This window comes from Leptodactylus fuscus, chromosome 1 (assembly GCF_031893055.1).
Source record: "Leptodactylus fuscus isolate aLepFus1 chromosome 1, aLepFus1.hap2, whole genome shotgun sequence".
NCBI classification, from domain to species: domain Eukaryota; kingdom Metazoa; phylum Chordata; class Amphibia; order Anura; family Leptodactylidae; genus Leptodactylus; species Leptodactylus fuscus.
The window spans coordinates 83473035-83499731 of record NC_134265.1 but is presented as its reverse complement, the minus strand read 5'-3'; the positions used below and the strand labels follow the sequence as shown (position 1 = coordinate 83499731).

General features: G+C 38.9%; 1 protein-coding gene across 3 annotated transcripts in view; it reads right to left on the bottom strand.

Moving 5' to 3' along the window:
• Positions 1 to 6891: 6891 nt before the first annotated feature.
• SLC12A2 (solute carrier family 12 member 2) overlaps positions 6892 to 26697 on the bottom strand; it is a 71059-nt gene continuing 51253 nt past the window's right edge. For 2 of the 3 annotated variants that reach the window (XM_075272276.1, XM_075272275.1), the window contains 11 exons: positions 25862 to 26002; positions 25486 to 25592; positions 23810 to 23889; positions 18515 to 18646; positions 17489 to 17539; positions 15886 to 16008; positions 14600 to 14711; positions 13236 to 13322; positions 9817 to 9952; positions 8708 to 8775; positions 6892 to 7652 (listed from right to left, as the gene is read on the bottom strand). In XM_075272276.1, the coding sequence (XP_075128377.1) occupies positions 7517 to 7652; positions 8708 to 8775; positions 9817 to 9952; positions 13236 to 13322; positions 14600 to 14711; positions 15886 to 16008; positions 17489 to 17539; positions 18515 to 18646; positions 23810 to 23889; positions 25486 to 25592; positions 25862 to 26002 (1173 nt within the window). In that variant the 3' untranslated portion in view covers positions 6892 to 7516. The remainder of the gene's footprint in view (positions 7653 to 8707; positions 8776 to 9816; positions 9953 to 13235; positions 13323 to 14599; positions 14712 to 15885; positions 16009 to 17488; positions 17540 to 18514; positions 18647 to 23809; positions 23890 to 25485; positions 25593 to 25861; positions 26003 to 26697) is intronic. The other variant, XM_075272278.1, reaches the window with a different exon arrangement.

Here is a 26697-nt window from a genome sequence, read left to right as displayed (position 1 = left end):
TGGCGCCTCCGGGGACCGATCGGAGGCATTAGAGCCGGTTGTCTACTGCTTAAAGTAGACACCCGGCGGCTATGGCGGTCGCCATAGTTACAGACCCGACATGCGCCGTACTATTACGGCGCATGTCGGGAAGGGGTTAACTCCTTCACACTGACGTCATTTTTTTTTTTTTTCTTCATTTGAGACTCCCCCCTCCCAGACCCCATATCATTTTTATGTCTCCACTCTCAGATCCACGTGAGGTCTTAAAGGGGCTCTATCATTGGGAAAAATCATTTCTAACTAATCACATCCTTGCATAGGCTTTAGAAAGGCTATTCCACACCTACCTTTAGTATGTAGATTGCCTCAGTGGTTTATGAATAAGTCAGTTTTTATTCATATACTAATTAGACTGGTGCACGGTGCATTGTGCACCTCCTTTGCTATTTTTTCCTATGCACAGGCTGCTGCTGATGACTTCCTGCTTGCACACACACATAGGAGATAATAGCAAGGACAAGTGCTGATGAGAAATTCCTGTTCTGGCTGGAAGCTCATTAGCATATGAATAAAAACAGACTTATTCAGAAACCACTCAGGCAATCTACATACTAAAGGTGTGGAATAACAGTTCTAAAGCCTATGCAAGGATGTGTTTAGTTAAAAACTACTTATCCCAATGATCAAGCCCCTTTAATGTTTGCTTCGTTTTTACGGCGTTCACTGTGCAGCCAAAGTGACATGTCATCTGTATTCTGTTTCAGTACAATTCCGGGGATACCAAATTGATATGGTTTTAAATTACATTTTAACCCCTTAATAAAAAGCCAAAACTGTGCCCCCAATTTTTTTTTCTAACAGTCACCATAATCTAACAACCGTAACTTTTTTTTTATACTTCCATGTACGGGGATGTATAGGGCGTCTTTCTTTGCAGGGCGGGGTGTACTTTTCAGTTATTCCATTTTGGGGAATTGCTTTTGCTTTGATTACTTTTTATTCAAGTTTTTATCAGAGGAAAAACAGTGAAAAGACGGCAGTTTGGCACCTTTGACTTTTTTCCCCGGCTATGGCGTTTAGCGTATGGGAAAAATATTTTTATAGATTTGTAGAGCGGGCATTTTCACACACAAGGATATCTAACATGTATGGGTTTCACAGAAATTAAGTAGTTTTATATGTGTTCTAGAGGGGGGGGGGGGGAGATTTGAATTTTTATTATTTTCACAATGCTCCCTGTCGTGACAATGCAATCCCAGCCGAAGACAAAATGTCAGCACCAAGAAAATGGCGCTTTGTTCAGCTTTGACTGAGGCGCCAAAAGGGATTAATGCCCATGATTGGTGCGGGCACCGGTAATGGGCATTAGCACTGGGTGCTTACTGTATAAAACACAAGACACCTGGCGTCTATGGCAGCCGCCCAGCTCCCGAGCGGCCGCCATGTTAACACCTGGCATCTGCTGTACCAGTACAGTGGATGTTGGGAAGGGGTTAAGCCTTTTCTTCAAATTTTTATATGAGGTGAAACTGCAAAGAAGCACTGAGGGGAAAAAAACAAAAAACAAAACCCTGAAATAATTTCATCTGATGATTTAATTCACTTTTTCATCAATGGTAAATAGCGACCCTTTTAGAAGACAAGTGGTGGTTGCTGAAGCCAGGTCCTCAGTGACTAAGTTTCATGACTTGCCATCAGACAATTGTGAGACAAAGCATCTTCTATTCTTGTATTATATTGCTATATATACGGACCTATACTCAAGATATTTAAAACTAAATACACTTATCTGTAGTTTCTCTTTTTCATGGTATTACGTATTTGATTTTATCTCTTACCACTGCTGTACTTGTACTGCAATTTTTCTTCCTATATGATGAAAATAAGTTTCCGTGAAAACATCTTACATAATGTTGGTTGATGACTAAGGTTTCAAGCACATTATATGGCCTACATGTGTGTCAGAGTTGTACATGGACATAATCCAGAGCTGGGTTCTGTGGGACCCTACTTGATTTCTCCCATATTATATGTGGATTATGATTTTCCTTTAGCAGCATCGTTTATGGGAGAGCAAGACCACAATACAGAGATTAACAATGCACCATATAGGACGTCTACAGATTACAAAGACCTGAACATGGTGTACTACATACTATTTGCATCAATAAGTTGCCCAGCCCTTCAGACACCATTTGTAACTGCTTTGCTGTCTGGCCTGCATTACCTGTTCTCTTCTGTAATGCTGCATAAGGTACCCAGCATTGTATATATTCAATCTGGTGTCCAGAGGTATATACAATGATGAGTACCTGGTGCTCATTGGAGGTTATACAGTACAGCCCAGGTGTCCATAACACGGTGCCTTATGTATAGCGATCTATTCTAATGAAAATAATATAGCATATCTTGGTACCAGACTTGATTTAAGGACAGAACTATATATACCAAGTACTTATTCCCTAGTACCATGGCAATGTGATCAGGGATTCCTTCATCATCCTTACAAATGGCATATTATGTACTATAAAGTATGTCTGTCTTGACTATTTTTTTTTAGCTGATCACATTGAAGACCATAGTACCCACAGGTTTACCCATATCATTTAGGCACATTCTAAACACATTCTGTAGGAATAACCAGAAAACACCGTTTTGTTGAATTTCATTATTTCAACATTTTTATTACTGTCCAATGTCCGGAATGCATATAAAAATAAGTTTTAAAAACGCAATTAAGGAAAGTTCTAAAAATCTCAAACATAAAAGAGCACAGCGTTAAATATAAATCATAAATAATAAGCTGTTACACTTACTAGGATATTTAGATGTCATTAAATTAGGCAAAATGCATATATAACAATCTTGGTACTAGAAAGATGCAGTGTTAATTGTATTATGTTAACACAAAGGTACATTATGGAACATATGCAACGCTACTGAAGGTTATCAAAGAGGTGTATTTTAAAATGTTAAGGTGTCCAAGAAAATTGTACTTTGTGAAAGTGCACCGAGTAATTATAAGCATATATTTGACCGACCCAAGCCCCAAAGTTTGCATCTTTAGACAACTGCTCATATATAAGTAGTATCTTATCTCAATATGTACACACAAACTGAATTTGGTTTCTTCTTTAAATAATACCAGCACTTATCCGGAATACACACAAGAACATCAATAGAGAGCACTGCAATGCAGCGTCACACAAATATGTCCCAGAAAGGGTCAGCGAGAGCTTATCTGTGAATTGTACTTACTAGACTGCCAGAAAACGTGTATTAAATCCTCCCGCTGTCAGCAACCTTTCCAGAATACAGTTAAAATTATACGGCAATAGTACCTGGTCACAAACACAAGATAGCAGCACTAACAAGTCAGCAGTTCATTTAACATCACCTCTTGGCATAAAAGATGTAGTCAATATCACCCCATACCAGACTGACTAACTGCAGAGATGGGCTCCATGGAATGAAGGTAGGTGAATGGGAACTCTAAATCTAGTAGGTAATACATACATTTCTGAAATCCAAGTTCCACAAATGTCTACATTGTACTTCTACAAGCAAAATATGCTTTGATGTTCAACTCATGGATCATTTGTCCATGAAGTAAGATTTGGCAGGCAATGTAAAACTTGTACTACCGGTTCTCCACCGACATATGCTTAAGCAGGTTATTAGTTCTGGAAATCTGAAAATGTAGGTAGTAAAAAAAAGACCATATCTGCACTATAGTTGGCAAGTGTGGCATGACTATGGGCAAGTGTTGGGACATAATGGCCATTTAAACAAAGAAATCACCAATCATGTTCTGAATGTTAAAATTTACATTAATACAACTGTCACTTAATATACAGTTAGGAAATCTATATACATAGGGTCTTTAAGGGAATACTATAATTATATATGATTATAATTATGAATTCTATAAAAAGACATACGAATCCATAATGAATGCAATAAAATGCCCAGGGCCTGTACTGAAGGTCCTGTTAAAGTTCTAACTCATACACATACAGTAGTTCTACTACTTCAGGTAGTTTTACTCAAACCAGAAAAATGTCTATAGTGCACAAATTCATTTAGGGGGTGATATTAAAGGGATTGCCTGTGGAGAGAAGAGCCAGTATAATAACCCTCTCAGTTACCTGATGTTAACCCTGATACAATATTCATCAATGGGTCTCAAATACATTTATGCTTTTGGAGTAAATGGATGCTTTATGGTTTCTAAAGATTAGGTTTGACTGTATGATGTATCATTTTTATAATGTATTGTGTGCAGCTAGAAAGCCTCTATATGCCAGTCTCACAGGCAGTCACATGACAATGCCTCTGCTGTGATGCCCCTAGACATCTCCCTTCCCCTAGTACAGGACTTCACATGTTTCTAATCTCCACTGTCCCCTGGCTCTCCCATATTCCCTCCTCTAGCTTAGAAATCACGTTTCACATGCTGGGGAGCAATCTGTGCTCTGTACAGTGAGTAGGTGAACCAAAGAATAATGTGTCACTAGCAGATTTGAATGTGAGAAGTAACAGCTCTATCTTACACACGGTAATAGAATGGCAAGAAGGAAGCTGTGAGTAAGGGCAAGAAAGGGAGGGGGGACTCATTTACATACTAAATTCACCCACTGCAAACTCTGTAAGCATCAACACAAAGATGCTTTACAGAGCTGGACATTTCATCTAGGGTGGCATCATCTGTCGAGCATTTAGACACATTTAGGAACTTCTCTGTTTATAGTAATGATTAAAGGGGTTTCCCCACATATATAAATTTCAACTGTTCCGAGAAGTGTAATAAGGGAATATATTCACCTACCCCCATTCCAAGTTACTGCAAAATGGTCAAGTCCATAATTGTTCTAACAGGTTCTCTGACAGTTTCATGTATGTCAGGGTACTATTTCGAAACCAGCTCTGTACAAATATAGCTGTGGGATGTTAAACCAAGCAGCGATACAACGGATCAGTACATACAGTAAGGACTCGTACATGCTCTGAATACAAGACACCAATACTACTCTGTATAGTTCACTACATTAGTTACACGTGACAATTCTTGTTTCCCAGGTAAAACATATCAGAAGGTATTATACGTGTTCAAAAATAATCATATTACACATAAAACCTGCAACACCAATACAGCAAATCTTCATGAACATCCCCTACAGGCTTTCTACCAATGAAGTACAATCATTTGTGGGGGTGGGGGTTGATGTTAGAGAAATGTGATGACTGAGGCGCTTTCTACAGATAAAAGAACAAACATGCTTACCATTTGCCCAGCTCCTAAAATAACCTGACACCAGGGATACTTCCATTTCAATAATTAGGGCTCAAATCCATCCGATGCATATGTTATCCAATGAAACTGGCAGACATCTGGTTAACTGATACATGCACTTAGATATCGCCATCACTTCCAGGCATAGTACAAATCTAGTTAACTGAGCCGAGCACAGGATGTGTATGCATACATTAACGTACATATATTTTGTCCGCCCTAGTTTCATGCTCCTGGACACCAAATTGCAGGATAATACATTAATAAAGTCAGCATATCCATATCCTGTGCTCTGCTCAATGGATTTTAGGGTACTAAGCTGAAGTTCCTTAAAAGAACCCTAGTACTAAGCTCAGCACTGATTTTATATTAATTCTACAGAGTTTTGTGCAGTATAACATCAAAAATAGAACCAAAATACTTTATAACTAGAAAAGCTAGGAATGCACTTAAAGTGTCATGTTCTGATGAACCTTCTCTCCATAGGTTATCGTCTTCAGAGTTCTCATAGTCATGGACTAATCCTCTTCATAAACTGTTTTAGCAATCCTCCTACTAGGTCCTCTTAGAAGTTACTGTCCAATATACATAACGGGTCAAACTACAGTCCAAAATATTGCAGAATGCAAAGCTAAAGTTAATGTGAAGTTAGGAGGGTTGGCCTAAAACATATTGAGACATTCTATTAAGGAAAAAACAATCCAAGACATAATTGGACATAAAAGAGTCTTCTATAAGTACTTGTAATACAAGCCTATGGGCCATAAGGTAGTAATGCAGATTGAGTAAGGCATCTTTCGACAAAAAAGCGCTCAGTTTCTAGACAAGTCCCATTACTTTTTACCCCTGCAAGTAATGTTATTGCACATGAGCCTTTGCATCAAGGATTCTGGGCATAACCTGTAATATCCACATATATACATGGAAACACAGCTGAAGAAATGTACTAGGTATTCCTGCAATAGAGTGCACAATCAATAGTCAACCAAGCATTAAAAATGGCTGTATATCACCCTCCTCTGACCAGGAATAATACAACAAATGAAAAATTTGCATCCCTCCAATTCAATACGAATACGAAAAAGGTGAAAAAAAAAAGCAAACAATTTAGAGGTTGCAGTGAAAATTATATATACACAACTTGGGGCAGAATTATTTCCATGTAGGAAACCAGTCTATTCTTTTATTAGGACTAGTAAGACGATAGTAACAACTGCTCAATATTGTTGGTCAAGCTGCATTGTGGGTATGGCCATAATATGGCCACTTCCCTTGTGTACGGATGCTAGGAATGAATACATCTTACCAAGTGAATGCCAATGAAGAGATAAACTAACTTGATGACCCAGTAACAAGTGCACTAAAATTCCCCAGAGAACCCCCCCAAAAAAAACAAACAAAAAAAACCCCAAAACCACTATGCAGAGAATCACCAAGGTGACACACTGTGTATTACTTGTAGTAAAAGAAATTCGGCTTAATATAATGTAGTGTTATACCAGGATGTGTAATACCCACCTTTAATGCTTTTGACACTACTACAACCATAGGACATGTATAATAAGGTCCATATAACCTGTTCATTTGTTCCAATACACCAATATGGTCACTTAATCTTTATTTGTGGAATAGCTGTCTTGTTCAAACCCTGTGCATTTATTTCTAACAGACATTCAAAAGAAAAATATAAAAAAATAATAACATTTATGACGTAATAGAAGTATGAATAGCTTGGTGGAAGACGGAGAAGCAGCATAAGTTATCGTCAAGATGGAAGAAACTAGAAACTAAAGGTTTTGATCTAAAGTCCTAGCTGAAAGGCAGATTGTACATTCTATACAAGTTTATAAAAAAGGGGGGTATGGATGAAGTTTGGTTAATTTTCAAAAAGGCACCTCAAGGCTAAAGGCTTTTACAAATCTAGAATCCTTTCACTGATCAAAATAAAAACAAACACACTTTTATTGCTGCTGTTCAAGTAGCAGAGAAATAAACTTCCATGTATTCGAGTCCCATACATAGGAATCTCCCTTATGAAGCCAGGATCCACCAGTAATGTAACAGAAGCAGTAAAACTGCAATCGATTCTCAAGTGTGGAAAAAGTAACTTTCCTTTGTGTGCTTTCAAGTCTGTGGAATCAAGAAAAAGAAGTTCTGGGGGGAAGGGGTTAGAGAATGTGATGATGCCTGCATCCCAGCCACTCAAGTACCATTTCTTTGGGGCTTTGCAGCTGGCAGTGTTTAGGAGTAGAAAGTAAGGACGCTCTGGTGATTTCCACGGACAAGCAGGATGGGTGGGAGATCTTTAGAGAGTGCCTCCAACCAAGCCATGTAGAGTGCACTGGATACAGCACCTTTTCTCGCAACTGGAAGGCTCCTGTCATTTAAAAAAATTGGAAAAAAAATTAAGAATAATATATATATATAGGTTACTAACACTAATGCACTGACCCTAGGATAAGTCAGCAATATTAGATCAGTGGTGATCAGCTGTCTGAATATTTTCTATTTAATATCAGCTGTGTCTGGTATAAAAACAGACACAGCCGAGAGTCATATTTCCATTGATCTAATATGGATGGCCTAGACTTCAGGGATTATCTACCTTTTAAATATCCGTAATATTTATGGCCTATTCTTTGAATAGGCTACCAAAAATAGATCTATAGGATTGTGACAACTAGAACCTCCGCAGATCAGCTGTTCTACGGGACAAGACTGCAGTACTTAAAGCCGCCGCTATAATTTGTACAGCGAGTGAGCAATGCAGCTCCCTGCGTTTAAACATTACCGTGAGCCATGCCGTCGTGAGGGTTTCGGTTGTCAGACTCCTGCAGATCTAATATGGGACAGCACTGCAGGATCTATACCCACGGCTACAGTTTGTATAGTGAGAGTGAGCAGTGCTGATCCCTGAAATGATCCCCCAGGAGATGTCTCAGTACAGCTGATCTAAACAGATCTAATATTGATGGCCTACTCTAAGGATAGGTCATCAGATGTAGAAACCAGATAATCCCTTTAATTCTCTAAACGTACTACTCATATAATCATTTTACACTATTGCTCACTAAACTAAGTCAGATTCACATCTCGCTTTTGTGGCAGGTGAGAACATAATGCAGAGGGAGGTGGATATGGCTTAGCAATGTAAAGCTTTATGTATGGGATGGGAAATCTATAGCATGAACAAAGTGCTTGAGGGAGAAAAGCAAATCACAAACAGCAAAGATTAGCACTTCTTAAGTTTCCTTTTTCTCTAGAGCTATACTATACATTGTACAAGTAGTTCAAGTCTTGCATTTCACAAATGCCAAATATTTCACATATATGTCTATGAAGGAAAATGCAAAAACAAGAGTCCAAGGTATGCACAAGGTGACAACTTCTATGTAGTAAACACATACCAGTCCACTTATTACATGAACTTACATGACAATAACATTGGCCGTGCTTGAGTGCTCCTTCAATAATTCGTTTAACCGGATCTGACGATGAGTCTAATGCAAAGCAGAGAATGAGAAATAGTTATACTGAAGACCATACAACCATGGAGATTGCTCAGATTTGTTAATAGACCAGAAGATGGCTTATAATAGATGGACAGACTATACCTAGTGTGTTACAAGTTTATTCCCTGCAACTGAACAGTGGGACATGTCCTCTCTGTAACAGTGCCTTCCGTCTGATATCAAAAATATTATTTCATGAGATGGATGTGCACCCAATGGTCAATATAAAAGGTAGACAAACCAGGCCATTGAGTTTACATTCTACTTCATGTGTGCTGTGTTTCTGCCAATTGTTCAGCATGTAGAATGTTCTTCACATGGATCATAACATTTACAAATAGGAGTCTGCTGGACCTTGTTAGCTTGCAGGTCAGAGCTGTGTTTAGCGTGGTACAACTCCTTAAATATTGCATATATAATATGCACTTGGAAAGCCAGTCTTAAGTTTGCCAAACCCTTTTTAGAATAGGGGTTTCAGTCTAGAACCAGACTGGGAGGGAATCTTGGCACCTAGAGACTATTATTTGTGGCTGTTTACGTGAAAAGGGCCCAGATCGTCGATACTAATTATAGAGAAAATAGTCCAAAACATATTTGGGTAAAAAAAAAAAAAACACAATTTTGTTTTATGCAAAAAATTTATTTAAAAATATGTCAATTGTGCTTTCAATAAAAAATTTTTTGCTGTTTCGGACAATGTTACACCATAACCGTTACAATGATACCAAGAACTCCATATCGACAGTGTGGGCCCTTTTCACATAAACAGCCACATTTAACTATCTAGGGGGAAAAAAAAAAAAAAAAAAAAAAAAAAACAAGAATTAACACTGTAGTTGCCAGGGTGCCCATCAAAATCAGTAATAGCTCAAGTAATCTACTTTGTAATGGAGCATGTTAGATATACTGTACTAGACCAATTAGCCAGGTAATGCATGGAGGAGACTCTCTCTGTTCTTGCTCATATGGACAGGGGCGGTCTTTATAAAGAGAACTCCTTTAATAGTTCCTTAAAGAAATAACAGATACCTTTGTCTTATAAAGCTCTAGCTCATTATCAGTTATCCTCCACGGTTCTTCCTCTTTCATTTTGTCCGCTACATCCTGTTCCTTTTCATCTTCATGCAGCCTAAACGGTTCAATCATTTCCTCAAAAGCGGCCACACTGAAAGCAACAGGAGAAAAAACAAAACCATAAACTGTTAACTGAATTTTTTTATTATGTTTTCAAAGAGAAAGTTATGAGAAAAAAAAATAAAGAAGCAGAAAATACAAAAGGCGGCGCAATTCATTTAGAACATGCCACAGTGGACGGACATTCACAACACAAGTCGCCCAGTACGGAAAATACTTGGTGCCTATGCATAAGCAGAAGAGGGAAAAAGACGATAAGAAATAAACATAATACAGACCACGATGTTCTCGCAGATATGCATTTATATCCCACAGAGAAATAAAGCCTAATCTTACTTTCCTGCAAAGTCTGAGGGAATGGGAATGCCAGCTAACTGCAATCCAAATTCATTATACAGCAGTAGTGGAAAAACACCAGTCAATGTCGCTTACAACTCAAACATGGACGTCACAGCTTTATCTTCAATAAAACCACCTCCATAAAAATGTGCAAATCACGATTCCATAATTAAAAGGTGAAAAGGAACACTTAATTTGCTGAAATCTATGGGAATGAGATCCTTCCCATACAGATCTGTTCTACAAACTGACAAATCCAATTGAGGTTTTTCAAGCTAAAAAGGTGATGGAAAAGCAATATGAGGGGGTGTGATAAGCTGAAATGGGAGCCAAATCTAGGATTTGCCACAAGTGATCATGACAAAACAACGCCAGATAATAAACGGAGCTCATAAACACCACTCCGAGCAGTCAAGACACTTGGCAGGCTCCTCACTTCTTTACAATAATAAATGAAAGGTGCCACTTTCAGCTTTGAAGTGTTTTTTCTTCTTCTTTAGAAGCGTCTTACATCTAAAGCTAACAAGATTATGGAATACATTACAACACACACTTTGGATAGTTTAGCTAAATCTTTTCCATTTAATAACGTGAAAGCCTATGACATACTATGATGGCGCTAGAATCCCACTGCTACTAAGTGCTTTAGCTTTTGTAATATGATAGAAACTTTTTAAAGGAGATAACTAGAGATGAGCGAGTACTATTTGAAACTCCAATTTCGAATAGCACGCACCCATAGGAATGAATGGACGTAGAGACAGACTTTGCCGACGGCCGGCTGCTTAACCCCCTGAATGCCGGCCGCTTCCATTCATTCCTATGGGTGCGTGCTATAATAGTACTCGCTCATCTCTAGAGAGAACTAATGCCAGTGCCTTGTACGGCTACTAATTCACTTTCCATAAGACGCCTTTCTTATCCTGTGTGGCAGCTTCATGTTCATGAAAATCAGCCTTTCATGCTTCTTATTCTTATGCAAATTAGCTGAAAAGAGCTTTAGAGGAGTTTCTTCTCTAGGGTTTTGCTCTGTACCTAACTGCAGAGAACGTGGAAGAGGTCACTCGAGCCATGGTGGACGGAGCTGGGTGACAGTAAGGGGCGATTATCTAGACCGGGGAGTGACGATCCAGTAGAAGAAACGCCCTTGATTTTCATGAAAAATGAGCTGCAATGCAGAAGAAAGACCTTTTTGGACAATGTATAGTCTGCTCTACAAGGTCAGTCATTAGTCCGATACACATTTACGTGGACAGACCCCCTTTAACTGCCAGGGGCTTCTGCACAATTTTCTCACTTCTATAAATAAAACCTACAAAGAATATTGTACCCTATAAAAATATACTGAAAACAGTCATCTTGTATATTGTAAAAATGCAATCTGGGAGTTATCCATCTCAATGCCATTGTGCAAATGTAATATTTTGCATAAAAGTTTGTGTGTTGTGGCTCAAAATCCGACGCAGACAAGTTAAAAAATTGAGCAGTATGTTTAGTTATTTGCGTATAACTATACGCACATACCTTCACAAACTCATAGTAATAATTCTATGTAATATACAGCACCGGGAACACCCCAATATAAACCACTAACTACTATACCCTAATTTGCCTCAACACTAAAAGGTCTTATATCTTTGGAATAGCTGAAAAAACTTGAACAAAACCCCAAAATGCTCAGTGTCTATCAGATGTGTGTCATTTGGCTTTTCAAAGCTGGTGACAGGTCCTTCTTAAAATGACTAGTCAGGAACTAAAAATGATATGCAAGTCAGCACCTATGGGGAGGATTACCTGTTACCTTAGTTTCCTCATGCCTTGCTCTGAGACTACTTTTTAGCTGAGATCCATTAAAGGCAGAGCTGTGGTCTGTCAGTACAGCTTAGTCACAGATCCTGCAGGGAGTCTGAGGTAGTCTATGACATGCCTCCTGTCTCATTGGTTTGCACTGCTGTCCTTTCCCTGCAGATCTACCTACACAAGCCTATCACAAGCTCACCAGGAACGCCACGCATGGAGGGGCTATTATCCAGAGAGAAAAACACATGTATTAGGTAAACAAGTCTTAGGGAGCGTTCACACTACCGTCGGTGTCCGACATGTAGTGTCCGCTCAAAATCTGTCACGGACATTAGGAGCGGACACTAGCTGTGACCGTGACACCTGTCATTCATCTCAATGGCTATCAGGTGCGCTCTTTTGCACTCCGTGCCCGTCCTTTCCTGTCCGCAAGTGAAGATGTCCGACTTCTCAAGCGGACAGAAGAACCCTGCATGCTGGGTTTTTCTGTCCGCTTGAGAAGTCGGACATCTTCACTTGCAGACAGGGAAGGACGGGCACGGAGTGCAAAAGAGCGCACCCGATGCCCATTGAGATGAATGACAGGTGTCACGGTCACAGCTAGTGTCCGCTCCTAATGTCCATGACAGATTTTGAGCGGACACTAGGAGCGGACACAACATGTCGGACACCGACAGTAGTGTGAACGCCCCCTAAGTGAGTGGAAGCATGAAGGACCATATTAAGAGACGAAAATATTGCAGTCCTAGGCATGAAAGGGTGAAGCTACAGGTCCATGCTTTGTTAAATGTTAAAAACTAGTTCCCTACAATAAATTCTAAAAGAATATGAAAAATATAAGAGTGAAGGGATAAAGTACAGAAAAAAAAAAAAAGAAAAAAAAAGAACAATCTACAGCACACACAATGTGCATTCCAGCTGCTGAACAGCTTTACAAGCTCAGCTAAGCTTTTAGCAAGTAACAGCCTGCAGTACAGAAGTAAACACCCACATTACAATTTCCCTAAAGTGTACAAAATCGTATTTCCAAGAATATCCCATTGCTTTTAGGGCAAAGGAGGTGATTTTATGTTCTCACAATAATAAGAAGAACATTATAAAGCAGACAGATACATTACAAGTACACACACGTTCCGGCACCCACACACACGTCATAAACCAAAAACTGAACATACTTTTCTTTCTTTGGCTTTGTGTTGATATCACCAAGCACCATGATGTCAGAGAAGTCAATTCTGAACTTGCTGAGTAACGTTGCCATCCTGAAAAGACACCATGACAGATGTAAGACAATGGAATCATCTCATCAACTTATCTGCCACAAATTTGCTACATTTAGTAATGTTCCCTGGAGCGAATGCCGTCAGTTTATAAGAACAAAGCAAGTTCTAACAACAAAGTTGTGTACCCACCACTAGACAAGCGCGGGTTTTCACACCAGGACTCTGCTTTGCTCTTAATACCCACATTTCACAGACATTTCCTCTGTGTTTTCTCAGAAATAAAGTATTATAAGTTCATGTGTACAGATCATAATGTCATGGTACAAGTTGTTTTGGTGGCTTAGGGTTTATTACTTAATTCTTTTGTCATCCCCCTCAGCAGATCTTCTGATGATAAATGGATTTATACATGCTTTAAGCTGGAAGGACAACTCTTTGAACAGAAGCTTTTCCCACACTTCTCAAGAAAGAATTATAATGTAATGGATCAATCTAATCATCATAAACAGTGATATTTGGGGAAGGGACAAATTGGATTATGTTGCTGAGGTTATCCAGAAGCCTTACAAAATCTCCTCCGAGCATGTGACCCTGGGTATACAAAGTATCCCACTATGGTTTATACAATAGGGTATAAACAGTCTCCAATTGTAAATGGACGCAATGCGTTATCAACAGCATCAGAAGCAGAATGTATTTAGGAGGGGGGCTCCTCTTAAACATGGTATCTACTGACTCCCATGTGTAATTTTGTTGGGGAAACTGCACACAGTCAGAATATCAGCCACAGCAGATGAAACGCTGTATTACAAGGAGCTCCAAGAAGGCAACCTCCTGTTAGGCCCATGCAATATAACAAAACAAATGCAAATACATAAATAAAATAAATACAAAATCCCAGCACTTCCTTTCATCTCCTCCATTCCCTTGATTGTCTCACAATACAATGGAAACCAAGTAATACAGTATAAAATGAAATCTTCTCTGTCTTAGGAGTTCAATCAAGTCACCATCTCCTATGTCCTCCTCATTGTCCTGGCTGTAAGACAACTGTCTGGAGTAGCAGACTCGCCCTGTCCGGTCCGAAGTTGGACAAATGATTGTTAAGCCCCTTTCCATACTGACAGTCATCAGACAGATAGAGCAGATCAATAGGAGATTAACTGCAGTGATTCTGCAGGATTTCTACATGACTATCTGCAACAGGGCAATGCAGCGAATTAACAAGGCAACTATAAGCCTTGTTTACTTCAGCATTCATTTCTAGACTAGACATTAAGAGCATGTACAGCATTTACCGAAATTATCAAACTTACGCTCTGCGGTCATGATCTATCCTGTTAATTTTTCCACCAATAAACACTCTGATTTTGCAGTCATTCCACTTCTTTTTGGTAGTCAGCAAGTATGGAATTAACAGTGTCAAACCTAAACAGAAGAATAATGCAAGTGTTACTAAAAACTGATAACCTTGTGTTACAGGGCAGTAATAAGTCTAAATGTACTGCAGGCATAGACTAGGTAAAACACAGATCAGTGATGGTGTGCATATGCCAAAAATCCAAAAAAGGAGAAAAACAAAGGAAAGTTATCTTCCAATTCTTATTGGCATCTGTTCCCAATTTTAAAACCGTAAAATGAAGTGTATGACCTATGCAACCACATTAAGAGATCAACATCACTTATACTATGACGGTCACACTGCCCTCTTTTGGTTAAGGTTCCATGCTTTCACAGTATTGTGATTCTGTAAAATGTGGTCGGTGTTACAGTAGTCTAAAATTGAGATCTAGAATTGTTCTCAAAGTATAGACAGTATTTATTACCGCTTCAACAAATCTAGTCATCCTATACAGTAATACGGTATTGTATGACCTATATTTATGGGCCATCAAGGTCAAGCCTTTTACATGGACCTGTGGCATGTATACAAAATGCTAATGATAATCTGACTGACTGTAATCTGAAAGTATAACAACATTTCCCTAATAGAATTATAAAACTGACATGACTCGACTTCATTCAATTCCCGGCACTGACCGAAGAGGTTGCATAAAACAAAAATCAATTTTATGCACAGACCTCATAGCCTATGCTGGGGAGCACAGAAAGACTCCAGCTTCAATCGATCTGAAAACTCAGCTGAATTTATCCTCAGGGAGTAACATTGCGAATAAGGTCAAAACTGCACAGCAGCTGTATTTGAGGCATTAGGGATCAGCAGCAGATAACTTCCCTGCTGGACAGTCTTTGAACATTTGTTTCAAGGCCAAGATGTACAAAGACTGCTGAGCATTAAAGACCCAGCTGGCCAGCAATGTGTTTCAAGGGGAAATTAACAGTTACAGTATACGGATCCAGTATATACAATGCATCTAATTACATTAAGGCAGGTGCATGAACCATATTCTAATACATAGGATATTATAATTCTAAATAATCATGTTAAAGGAAACCTCTTTGTTGAATCTGACCATAATATTATAGGACCACTCTAAAGTAAAAATAAGTTTTCACTTGCAAAGTAGGCCATGTTTAGATGGATGCTATAAGGAAGACTGTAAAGCATGGTCATCTGGTCAGTCTACATGAGTAGCCCTACCTCCATCATCAAAGAGCCACCACACATCAATTGTGCTTTTGCCTTGCTTCTTCTGGAATTGCAGGCTGGCATCCAGAAGTCTCTGGTCTGCAGAGTTCAGAGCAACGCCTTGACCTTTGGAATCTATAAGAAAGATTTTTAGGATAACATGAAAGACTGATTTAGTTACTACAGGGAAATCTAGTTAGTTGGGGTATAATTTACAAATAAACCTTCTGCTCAACAAATCACATATATTTGACCCTTTAGTTACACTTTTATGGTTGAAAGGTTTGTCTGCTTTAAACTGTGTTCACACTGTTTTGGCCATAAATAAGGTATGCATGTTCATTTAAAAAGTAAGTGTTTTTTGAAAAACTTTTTTTTTTTTTTTTTAAAGTAACACGTGGCTTTTTTAAAAAAAAACACTATCTGCAAAAACACACCATGTGAACACAGCTTCTGAAGGCAGCCTTCTTTCTGATACAGCTATGCACCTATCCATAGGTTGTGTAAATACAGCACACAACCTGTAGAGCGTCAGCCTCTCTTTTGGGAGAAATCAATATACAAATATGTTTGTGTCTGACAATATCCAGGATCATAAACCTCCATTACAGATGGGCAGTATTGCGGCTCAGTGGTTAGTTAGCATTGTTGTCTTATGGTGCAAGGATCATGAGTTCAACTACGACCAATGAGAACATAAACATAGAGTGTATGTGCTACCCTAGGGATTCCAAATTACAAATTAATTTGGAATTAAGATTGTGAGCACCAAAGGGGGCCCCCAAAAAAGTCAGGGGTTGATGTGAATGGTGAGCCTTTATACAGGGCTGTGGAATAGATTGGTACTAATACAAGACCACTTACAAAGCCTTCATAGCTGTATGCATATTCAGTCTTTACACAAAGAAATAAATGTGAAGAATTTAAAATCTAGTTCCAACAAGTACGAATATATAAAAGATATTAAGTTCAACTTTGTGTCAATTATACTGCAAGCAAGACAATAACATGGGAAAGTTTGAGGAGAAGTGTTCTCATTTTGAAAGTCACAGCAATTGTAAAGATAGGAAGAAAACTAGAACCTGAAAAAAGAAGGAAACATTAAAAAGGCAAGAGATCGCTATGGCTAAGGACTATCACTAATTTCTAGAGATCTAGTTCTCTCTACTTTAAAAGTTTTTTTTTCCACAAATGACATTCAAATCTTGTTTCTTCAGCATCGGTAGATAGGCACATGCATGGCCGCTCCTTTCAATGGGGCATATTTAGCAGTAGTATTGAACTTTACACAGTCTAAAACTACGAATCCCAAGGCACTGAGCTGGACGCACACGTAGACAGAAAATTGTGGGCATATTGAGAAATATGCCCATGTCTACAAGGTAACGGAGACACCCAAAAAGGAACTTTGGACCTTCAATCTTGAGATTGTGTAAGCTATCCTCACATTCATGGAAAAAAAATCTTTAATTTTCATTTTAGACAAAATTTCCTGACTTCCACAGCCAGGAAATGAGAGGAAGGATGAAAGAAACAAGACAGAACAAAAAAGAAGGAAGCCGAAAAGGAACCAAAGACAAAATAAAAGGATGTAACAAAAAATGATAATGCCTGCCTTTTTTCAACAGAGGTTGTGTAGGATGTGTCTTTCCATCATCTTCCTCATCTGGATATTATTTAGGAAGAAACATGAAAGGCAATGTTATTTATTGCAAGAGCCAATGGAAAATTATGATATAAGACAGCCAAAAAAAACCTCAGATTACCAACATGAAATGATGGAAAATAAATTACCAAATATAAAAGACACCTACGTCATAGTACTGGAGTAACAAAACTAAACCTGACACAAAACAGTGACAGACAAAACCGTATATACCCGAATATAAGCCGACCCGAATATAAGCCGACCCGAATATAAGCCGAGGCCCCTAATTTTACCACAAAAAACTGGGAAAACTTACTGACTCGAGTATAAGCCTAGGGGGGGAAATGCAGCAGCTACTGGAAAACTTCAAAAATTAAAATGGTCGGAGTTTTTGGGTGCAGTAGTTGCTGGGTGCTGGGAAAGGGGAGGGGGTGTTTTGGTTGTCTGTCTGCCCCTTCCCTGAGCTTGAGGACTGTCCCCCCCCCCCCCCCCCACTTGGAATTCAGCCTGGCTGAATATAGGGTATCTGCAGTGCTCCTATTAACCCCTTCCCGACAGAACAGGAACACTACAGATACCCTATATTCAGTAGGCCAGGCAATTTCAGACACAATGAGTATGTGTTTCAAAGCAATTTCCTACTTTTATATGTATTCTAGGGAAAGGAGGGATTTAGAAGATTTAATTTTTTTTAAAGCTTTTTTTTTTTTTTTTTTTTTTTTAAACTATTTTATGTTCGATCCTATACAATACTTTTGCGGCTGGTCATACTGGTCAATTTTCATACAGGACTGCCCTGCTCACGGAATCCTAATACTTTGGATATCCTCAAGCATTTCTAATTCAGTTTAATAGCACCTGTGGACTAGTGTAATCATAAAACCTTCTCCACCTTGCATAAAACATGCCATTTTGTGTGTCACTACAGCTTACAATACTACTTTGGTACTCTCTAAATTTTCAGATGTCCCAGCATTTAGATTCTGCCCATACCTTTTCTCATCATCGGACTTGTGTCACTGGAGAAAGGCTTCGAAGATTCTGCCTCTGCCTTTTTACTATAGTCTACGTTTACTACCACATCTTTGGTGCCTGGAGACTTTTCTTGTGATGACAACAATTCCTCTGGAAAAAACATGAAACACGACATCATTAGCTTACAGAAGAGAGATTTTGTCAATACCAGAAAAAAAGTCCAGTGACCCCGACTGATGTTAAATATTACAACTAACCTACACCATTTACTTCACAGACTCCACATACTTTACTGGTAAATATCCTTTTGAGCGTTCCTTCACACATACTGACACACCACTACCACAACACATACAGGAAGAGATCAGCAAATTCCCAACTTGGAATGAATTTGGAAAATCTGGGCCATTGGGTTCTGAAGCCACTCTGACATCCATAGACTTAGGCAGCTATTGACCAAATAATATTGATCTTTTGATTTCCGCTCAGACAAGCTAAGAGAGATTTACATAATTAAGATTTCAATTAAAAAATGCTTCCGGGCCAGAGCAGACCGCCGCATGAAACGTCTGGAGGTAAAATGGGCACATTACTGTTCCTGGTCTGCACGGCGTGCTCACCTACCCTAAAAAGCTGAGCAAAGAACCAGAGGAAAGTTCCACTCCCATTACGTTATTTCATGAATTGTGAAAAGTATAGGTTCCTAGTCTTGACAGATAAAGTGAAACTTCTTTCGCATAGATTTGCAAGAGGAAGCAATGTTCGGCACTTTGTGAAGAAGAGACAGAAAAGAGAGAGAGAGAGAGAGAGAGAGAGAGAGAGAGCGCGATAGAGAAATATAGAGAGCTAGCTAAAGAGAGATGTACATTCTCTATCTCTCTATCTAGAGAGAGATTCTGTATCTATCTATATATTTGTATCTCTCTCAAGAAGGGATTACACTGCAGAGATCTCATGCCAACATCAACCAACTACTTCCCATGGAAGGTACACACTAGAAACCTGCATGAAATTCTACTACTGTATGGACAAGTAAACCATCAGAGAATGATTTATCGGTCTGTATTCATAAATACCTAAAACACAGTCCATTATCTGAGGACTTAAAAAAAAAAAGAACCTGTCACACCAGCAGACAAGACATATTAATACTCATTCACAAGTCCAGTAGACACAGATTCCAATTCTTGTGCATAGCGATAGCTTTCAAAGATTGAGCAGGACCATTCCATTACCCCTACCAAAATACTTCCTGGTCCTGCAATGACATCCAGACATAGACATGTGACTGCTGCAGCCAATCACTGGCCCAAGGGTTGACCTCATGTCCGTGTCAGGATGTCTGTGTCGAAGAAGCGACTACAGAGACCAGTAGGGGACCATTAAGTATTAGCAGAGTGGGTAACATTGTAAGCCATTATAAATTTACTTCGCGCAGAAATTTCTTTAAACGTTCCACACAAGAGTTATGAAAATGGATTTTCCAGCCATTGAAGAAATTCACAGCTTTACTTCCCCTACAATAGCATAGAAGGGATAAGTAAATAAAGCAACACCATATGAAACTAGTGCTGATACTAAAGGAGAATTACTGCCAATAACATGTATCCTTGGTTGACAATGCTTCAGTACAAAAACACTTAGGTTACGTCTAGTTTCCCGCTGGTCCATTATCTATTAACAAAACTACAGAGCGGTTTTTACGATAAAATGGATAATTTGAGCAGTGTAGAAATCCTGGAACACGTAATCCCACAATTTGTTCCCTGTGGAATAGGGCCAGTCTTAGAAACAAATATGTTGTAGAATAATAAATGAATCATTAATAGAGGTCTTCCAGGAAAAACAGGCACGGTCCAGATCAGACAATGATAGTGATAGGGAAAAACTTAGCGGTACATGTTTTCTACATTATATTAGACCCATAAAACAGTCAGTGCAGTTTTTTTTTCACAACACAAACACAATAGCTATTCTTGCCGGAAACTAGTCTTTCCTGTGGTATTTCATTCATCTATAAATAAGTCACAGAGGCAGCTGCTCGCAAAGAATTCCCAGCAGAGAACCATTTGCCAGGAATAAAAGGGAAAATGCCACAAGGCCATGATATAGAATTAAAAGAGGCAGCTTCTCAATAAAATCTATAGCCTAAAGAGGACCTTTCACACCCCTGACAATGGCAACACTTTGCATAATTTAATAGGTGTTGGCCTACGGATTATAGCATAGTTGGAATTTTTTCCCTAGCCCCCACCATTCCCAAGCAATAAGTTGTGTTAATTCTGGTGCCTCATATGCCATTTAGGCTCTATACTGTCAGGCAGGAGCAGGCTAGGAAGGGTGTAATTTTGAGCTCTGAATCATGGCCCCTTTCAGACACTGCCCACCTGACAGTTCAGAGCATAAGTAACATCTGGCTCCAAAACAAGTTGTATTGATAGCTCAGGAACAGTGGGGGCTAGAGAAAAAGTCAGTGCAGCATAGCCGATTAACAGATGCCAAAGCCGGGAGTTGGTGGGGTAGTGAAAACCCCCCACTAAGCTAACCAACATGCTGGGCGTTCTGAATCTGCCATAGTGGAAATGCCATTTCATCAAAAAAAAAAAAAAAAAAAACCCAGAAAACGGCAACTTTACAAGTAAACAAATCCCTCATATCCTGTTATGTGTGACGTGTGATCAGGGACATTTAATTTTTTACTCTGACTCAACTCCATAGATTTCCCTTGTGAACTAACCCTGAGGGTTTATGCTTCTTAAGAACACATATACACAAAAAGGGAGAGTAATTTGCCAAGTTATTCTCGCATCATAAATAAGCCCTTTCAAGATTCACCACTGAGACAAACAGCTGATCGTTCCAGGTCTTGTTCCAGACACCCCTAGCGACTGGTTTCTGGGGAAGTCATGACCGGTTAGTCATATCCACTGTAGTAGTCACTAGAGGAAGTACGTTGTGGCCCATCTAAATGTGAGTGGCAGCTGCTCTATCATGGCTCAGACACGGGTCTGTCCAGGGCACTTCATAGGCTAAAACTTCAGCTATCCTTATGATATTGGAGCAGATTTATTATCCAAATTATGCTAGAATCCTGACTTTAAGCATACCTCCAAATATAGAAGGGGTTTTTTTCGGAAATGAATAGTACATATAAATAGAAGAAACTATGTAATTATATATATCTATCTATCTATATATATATCTATATATATATATATATATATATATATATATATATCTATATCTATATCTATCTTATAAGAAATAGGTGTCCTTCCCAACTTGCTTTTGCCATATTAATCTTTGTAGAGGGGAAGGGAAGGATAAGGCTGCTAGAAAAGACACATTGCACTCTGCTACTCTGTGTGAGGGAACCCTTCTAACAAGATAAGGGTCTACCACTGCACAGAATTAAGTAACAAATCAATTATTAACACTCTCATTCCCATTCCTTCTCGAAAGACATCTGGGTGTGTTGGGGTGAGTATGGAGAGAAATACTATGTAATCACACGGCCTGAGTGAAGAGGAGGAAGAGAAGAGTGGCCCAATAAGCGGGGGAAGGAAACAGATCTCCTTAAGATAAATTGCAAAGATTCTTATATTCACATGTACTATTCATTCATGGAGGTATACTTTAAAACGTACCACAAAGCTGTTCTACATTCTGTAGCACGTGGCATATCTTCTGTCTCCTCCAAGTGTATGCTGCCTCTATATTAGTGGGCATCAGTAAATGTGAGCGTGCAATACATTCAGAACATGTGATTTATGACACTTGCTTTTACTCACAACATTTTTGGTATCAGAATACTTATAACTGAAGGTCGCTATCAGTTTTATAAGTACTAGTAAGATGCACAAAGCTTCAACATATCAACACTTATGAACAAACACGCCAGCACATGCGGCAGTGAAAGGGTTGGTGAACATCTGTGCTACGTCATACATTCCTTCCATTGTCTAAAAATCCACACTGCTCATGAGACAGAAGGCAACATTTACAATTTGTGCTATCAGTCAGCAAAGTTATTGTCAACCAACTTCACCCAGCCCATGTAACGAGGACCTCTCGGCTCTGCTGGTCTCAGTTTCCTATCATACAACAGCAGTTACATGGTCCTTTGCCAAAAGGGAGGGGTGAAACCCTGCAATAATAGCATGTCCTGTCACACCTTCCTCTGGCATCCTCATGACCTTCAGGATATTCTTGTCACTACACGTCATGTCATTCAAGTCAATGGAAGGTTTTATTTGTCCCTATTAGTTTATTAAGTACTTTCCAGCAGACACAAATAGCAGGGGCAGGGTGGGCTTCAGCTGTGAGCAAAACACAATGATACAGGACTACAAGCTAAAACAATGTATAACATTCAATACATTTACTGCTTTACTCTCCTTGTATTTTGCGCTTTGCGTGTTTTTACACATTACTACAAGTTATTTTATAGAGATTAAACACTAAATTGCATATTCACTCAGACAATACATGTATGTTATGTTCATGCACATCAGTTACACTGAAGGGATCTATTACAGAGAACATCTTATATTTATATTCTAGTCAATACTTGTAGTTCTTGTGAAATACGGTATTCTCTAGTTGTAAATGTATGACTGTATGTCTGTATGACTCTGTATGTATGTACATCTGTATAACTCTATGTACGACTGTATGTATGTACGACTATGTATGTATGTATGTCTCATAACGGTGGCACAGTTTGACACAAAGGCCCTATGCAAACGAAAGTGAAAAACGAACATTTTCTTAGCATCCATAACAAATCCATTTTTTGAGCAATGAGAGACAATGAGGAAGGGGGGAGGGGGAAAATATACATATCTCCATTTTTTATTTATTTATTTATTTATTTACAGCCGTATTTTTCCTTATCTTCATGGATGGTAAGGCCAATTACAAGTCAATGGATTTTTTTTTAAATAAACACACATACTTACATACACACCAATGGTCAATCAGTTTTTCTAACGGACAGGTAAAACAGATACATAACTGGTGCAAAACTATTGTCAAGAGCTGACAGTCAACTATTTTTAATGACATTTTCCTTCGATGCCATTTGCATGTGTAACCATATAAAGTTGCTCCAGAATTCTCTCATGTGGATGATTTTTTAAAACAGACATGACAGGAGAGGTGCCAGGTCCTCTTTAAAAGATAAGAACTTCCCATCTGCTAATTTCATGAAGATAATTTCTGTACAAACGGTAAGTCTTGATGCCATTGAACATTGTACCTTCCACTGTACAGAATTGTAGCCTTTGTGTATCACATATTAAGCTTACGTACCTTGGCCTTGGAGATGTGAAATATCTAGGCCTTCTCTTAGACGAATCACTACACAGCCATACTGGAAGTCAAAAGCATCACTAGAATAAAGAAAGGAAAAAGTTTAAAAGTTTAACATGGTGTAGAGGAAGTACAACGCACGAGTTTCCTTTGTCAGTGGCATTTTAGGATATCTTACCTTGACCATATTTGCCTCCTAGTTATAGAATTGAGGTGTAACAATTATTACAGAAAATTGAAGGGGTTGTAACAGATTTATCCATCTAGATCGGAATGAAGGTTAATATTACCCTCATCTAAGGCTGTACTGAAGCAATTCAGGACAGGTGAGACCTCGAGCACTGACAACATACTCATGACTCCTTTAAACTTTATCAAACTGCTTTAAAATACACTTGTCAATTCCACTGAATTTTACAGGAGGCTCTTGAAAAATGAGGAGACCTCTTGGACTTCCAGAAGAGTTGGAAAATATCTTGCTATTGGCAGCTTGAAGGCAGACAAGGGCAATGTAGTAATGACAACATACATGCTGCTTCAAGCTACTGACACCAGAGTGCAAGAGACATGCTCTGGTGAAATGGGGAAAGGTGAGGATTATTTAATTTTTGGTATTTTACTGTTTGGAAGGGCCTCAGGGAGCCATTACGTTTAGTGGGAGGCATTATACTATGTTTTACACAAGAATCTGCTCTGTTACTGTGTGGGGGCACAAACGGGACTAGATGAGACTACATGGGCAGGGTTAAGAATCAGGAATAAATTTACTCATTAATAAAATAGGGTAGATTTTTGTAGCAGTCTTGTGTAAAATATGGTTGAAAGAAGCGTATACCAGTTTACTGGATAAAATAGCGCTACATGCTGCACTATTTTGTCTGTCTTTTTTAACTTCTAAATATGGCATAGGGGGCACAGGCTGAAAAAATTTTTGGTGCATTGTGCTGACCACTGGTCTGCTTCTTTCTAAGAAAAAAAATAAAAAAAATTCCAAAAATTGACAAATGAGCCCACCGTTTTATTTTGCTTACAGGTGATTAATGGCAGAAAACTTTAGGTCTGTGTGCAGTACACAAAATATGAGCCTGCTGTGAAAAACTGGCTGGTCAGGATGATTTTCACTTTAGTATCACCGGTCTCGTCAACATTTTATTGGTTAGCGCTAAATATTATGGATAAAACATTAAACCCAGTACACAACAATTATTTATTTGGACAATATAAACAAACAAAATCTAGAATGTACATTAAGCTGATGTCCAGGTTGGAAACAAAGCTGTGCACTGTGCTATAGATCAGGCATCAAGAGAAGTTGTGAAACCCTGATGCAACCAAAAGTAAGTAAATATTTTCTCACAGTGGCTCCCTGTAATCATGTAGCTGACAGTCTTCAATGTGGCCGAGGCCATTGATAGTTATTTGTTGTTTTAATCTGAATGGTTTGCTTGTGTTTATTTTATCAGAGCAGAATTCTAAGATGTGTTATACACTACAGGGAGTTGTGCAGAAAAGACATGCTTAGAGTAGAGATACAGAGCTTCAGAATCGTAAGACACAGAAAACAGAGCAGAGGAAACATACCGTAGGACTGCAGAGGGAGTTAAAGAAAATATCAGTGCCGATACACGTTGTATGTGTGTATATTCATATAAATAAAGTCAGCTTCCCATACTTACTGTAATAAGTTAATGTAAGTGTCAACATCTTTCATATCTGACTGAATCCAATTATTCTTGAAGCCAAGCACAAGAGTATTTGGTCTCATTCTCCCTAGGCCTGCAGCCTATAAGAAAAAATAAAATGCAATATGCCATTCAGTTTGTACTGGTGTTTTGGAAGTGTTTTGTGCCAGAATAGGCAGTCCATATCAGATCGGTGGGGGTCAGAAACCTGGCACTACCACCGATCTGCTGTTTGAAGACAATAGGTCTTCAATAGCTAAGTACTGGAACAACCCTTTAACGCAAATGTCTTCTTTACTATATAATGAATAACTTTATTTCCAGAATTTTGCACTAAACAAGCATAAATCTATGAAGATGGAGGCATTACCTGCATAAGATACTGAGCTCCGTCCCGCAAGTCTTCAGCATGTACAGGTGAATAAAAGGCTTTGGTTTTGTTTTTAATAAGCCACCTCTGATATCTAGCCTGGTCTGTAAGTAACTCTTTCATAGCTTGCCTTCGAGGACCCTATAATATAAAATGCACTTTATAAGTAATCAACCTGCTACATTTGTATTACAATACATTTAAAGAGTGATATATGCCTGCAGATACATTCATGAAAACCTTCTCAGTAGATGCAATCTATAAGTGAAGCCGCTGGGGTGCCAACAGCTTCAATTGAACATCTCAGCAAACAATGGAGCGTTAGGTCAAGCTAACCAGCTCTGACAGCACCACACAGACTAAGGTCAATGTTCACCACATTCAGAGACATGTGGCAGAGGTATCATAATTCAATCACCAAAACCATCCAGCACCTACAAACAATCAAGGGGCTGTCCACTTTGAGAGACCAAGGTTATTATTTATAGACTAAAAAGTTGTCCAATTTTCCAAAATACTTTGTGTATCAATTCCTCAGTCTCTAGATCTCTGCTTGCTCATATTCATTCTGCTTACATTCAGTGTATAGAGATCAGTCCATGGTCATGTGATGCACACACAGGTGCACGGCTCGTTAGGCTAAGTTCACACGCAATTCCGCGTGTGCATATTCTGTCGCGGCTTTCTGCTCCAGATTAGGCCCAAATGAATGGGTCTAGTCCAGAGCGTGCTGCCGCGAAGCAGACGCCACGGCTGAATCAGCTACGGATTCCGCCTGAAGAAAGGGCAGCTTGTTTCTAGCGGTCTCCATAGACCACCATTGTGAGGGTGCGGAT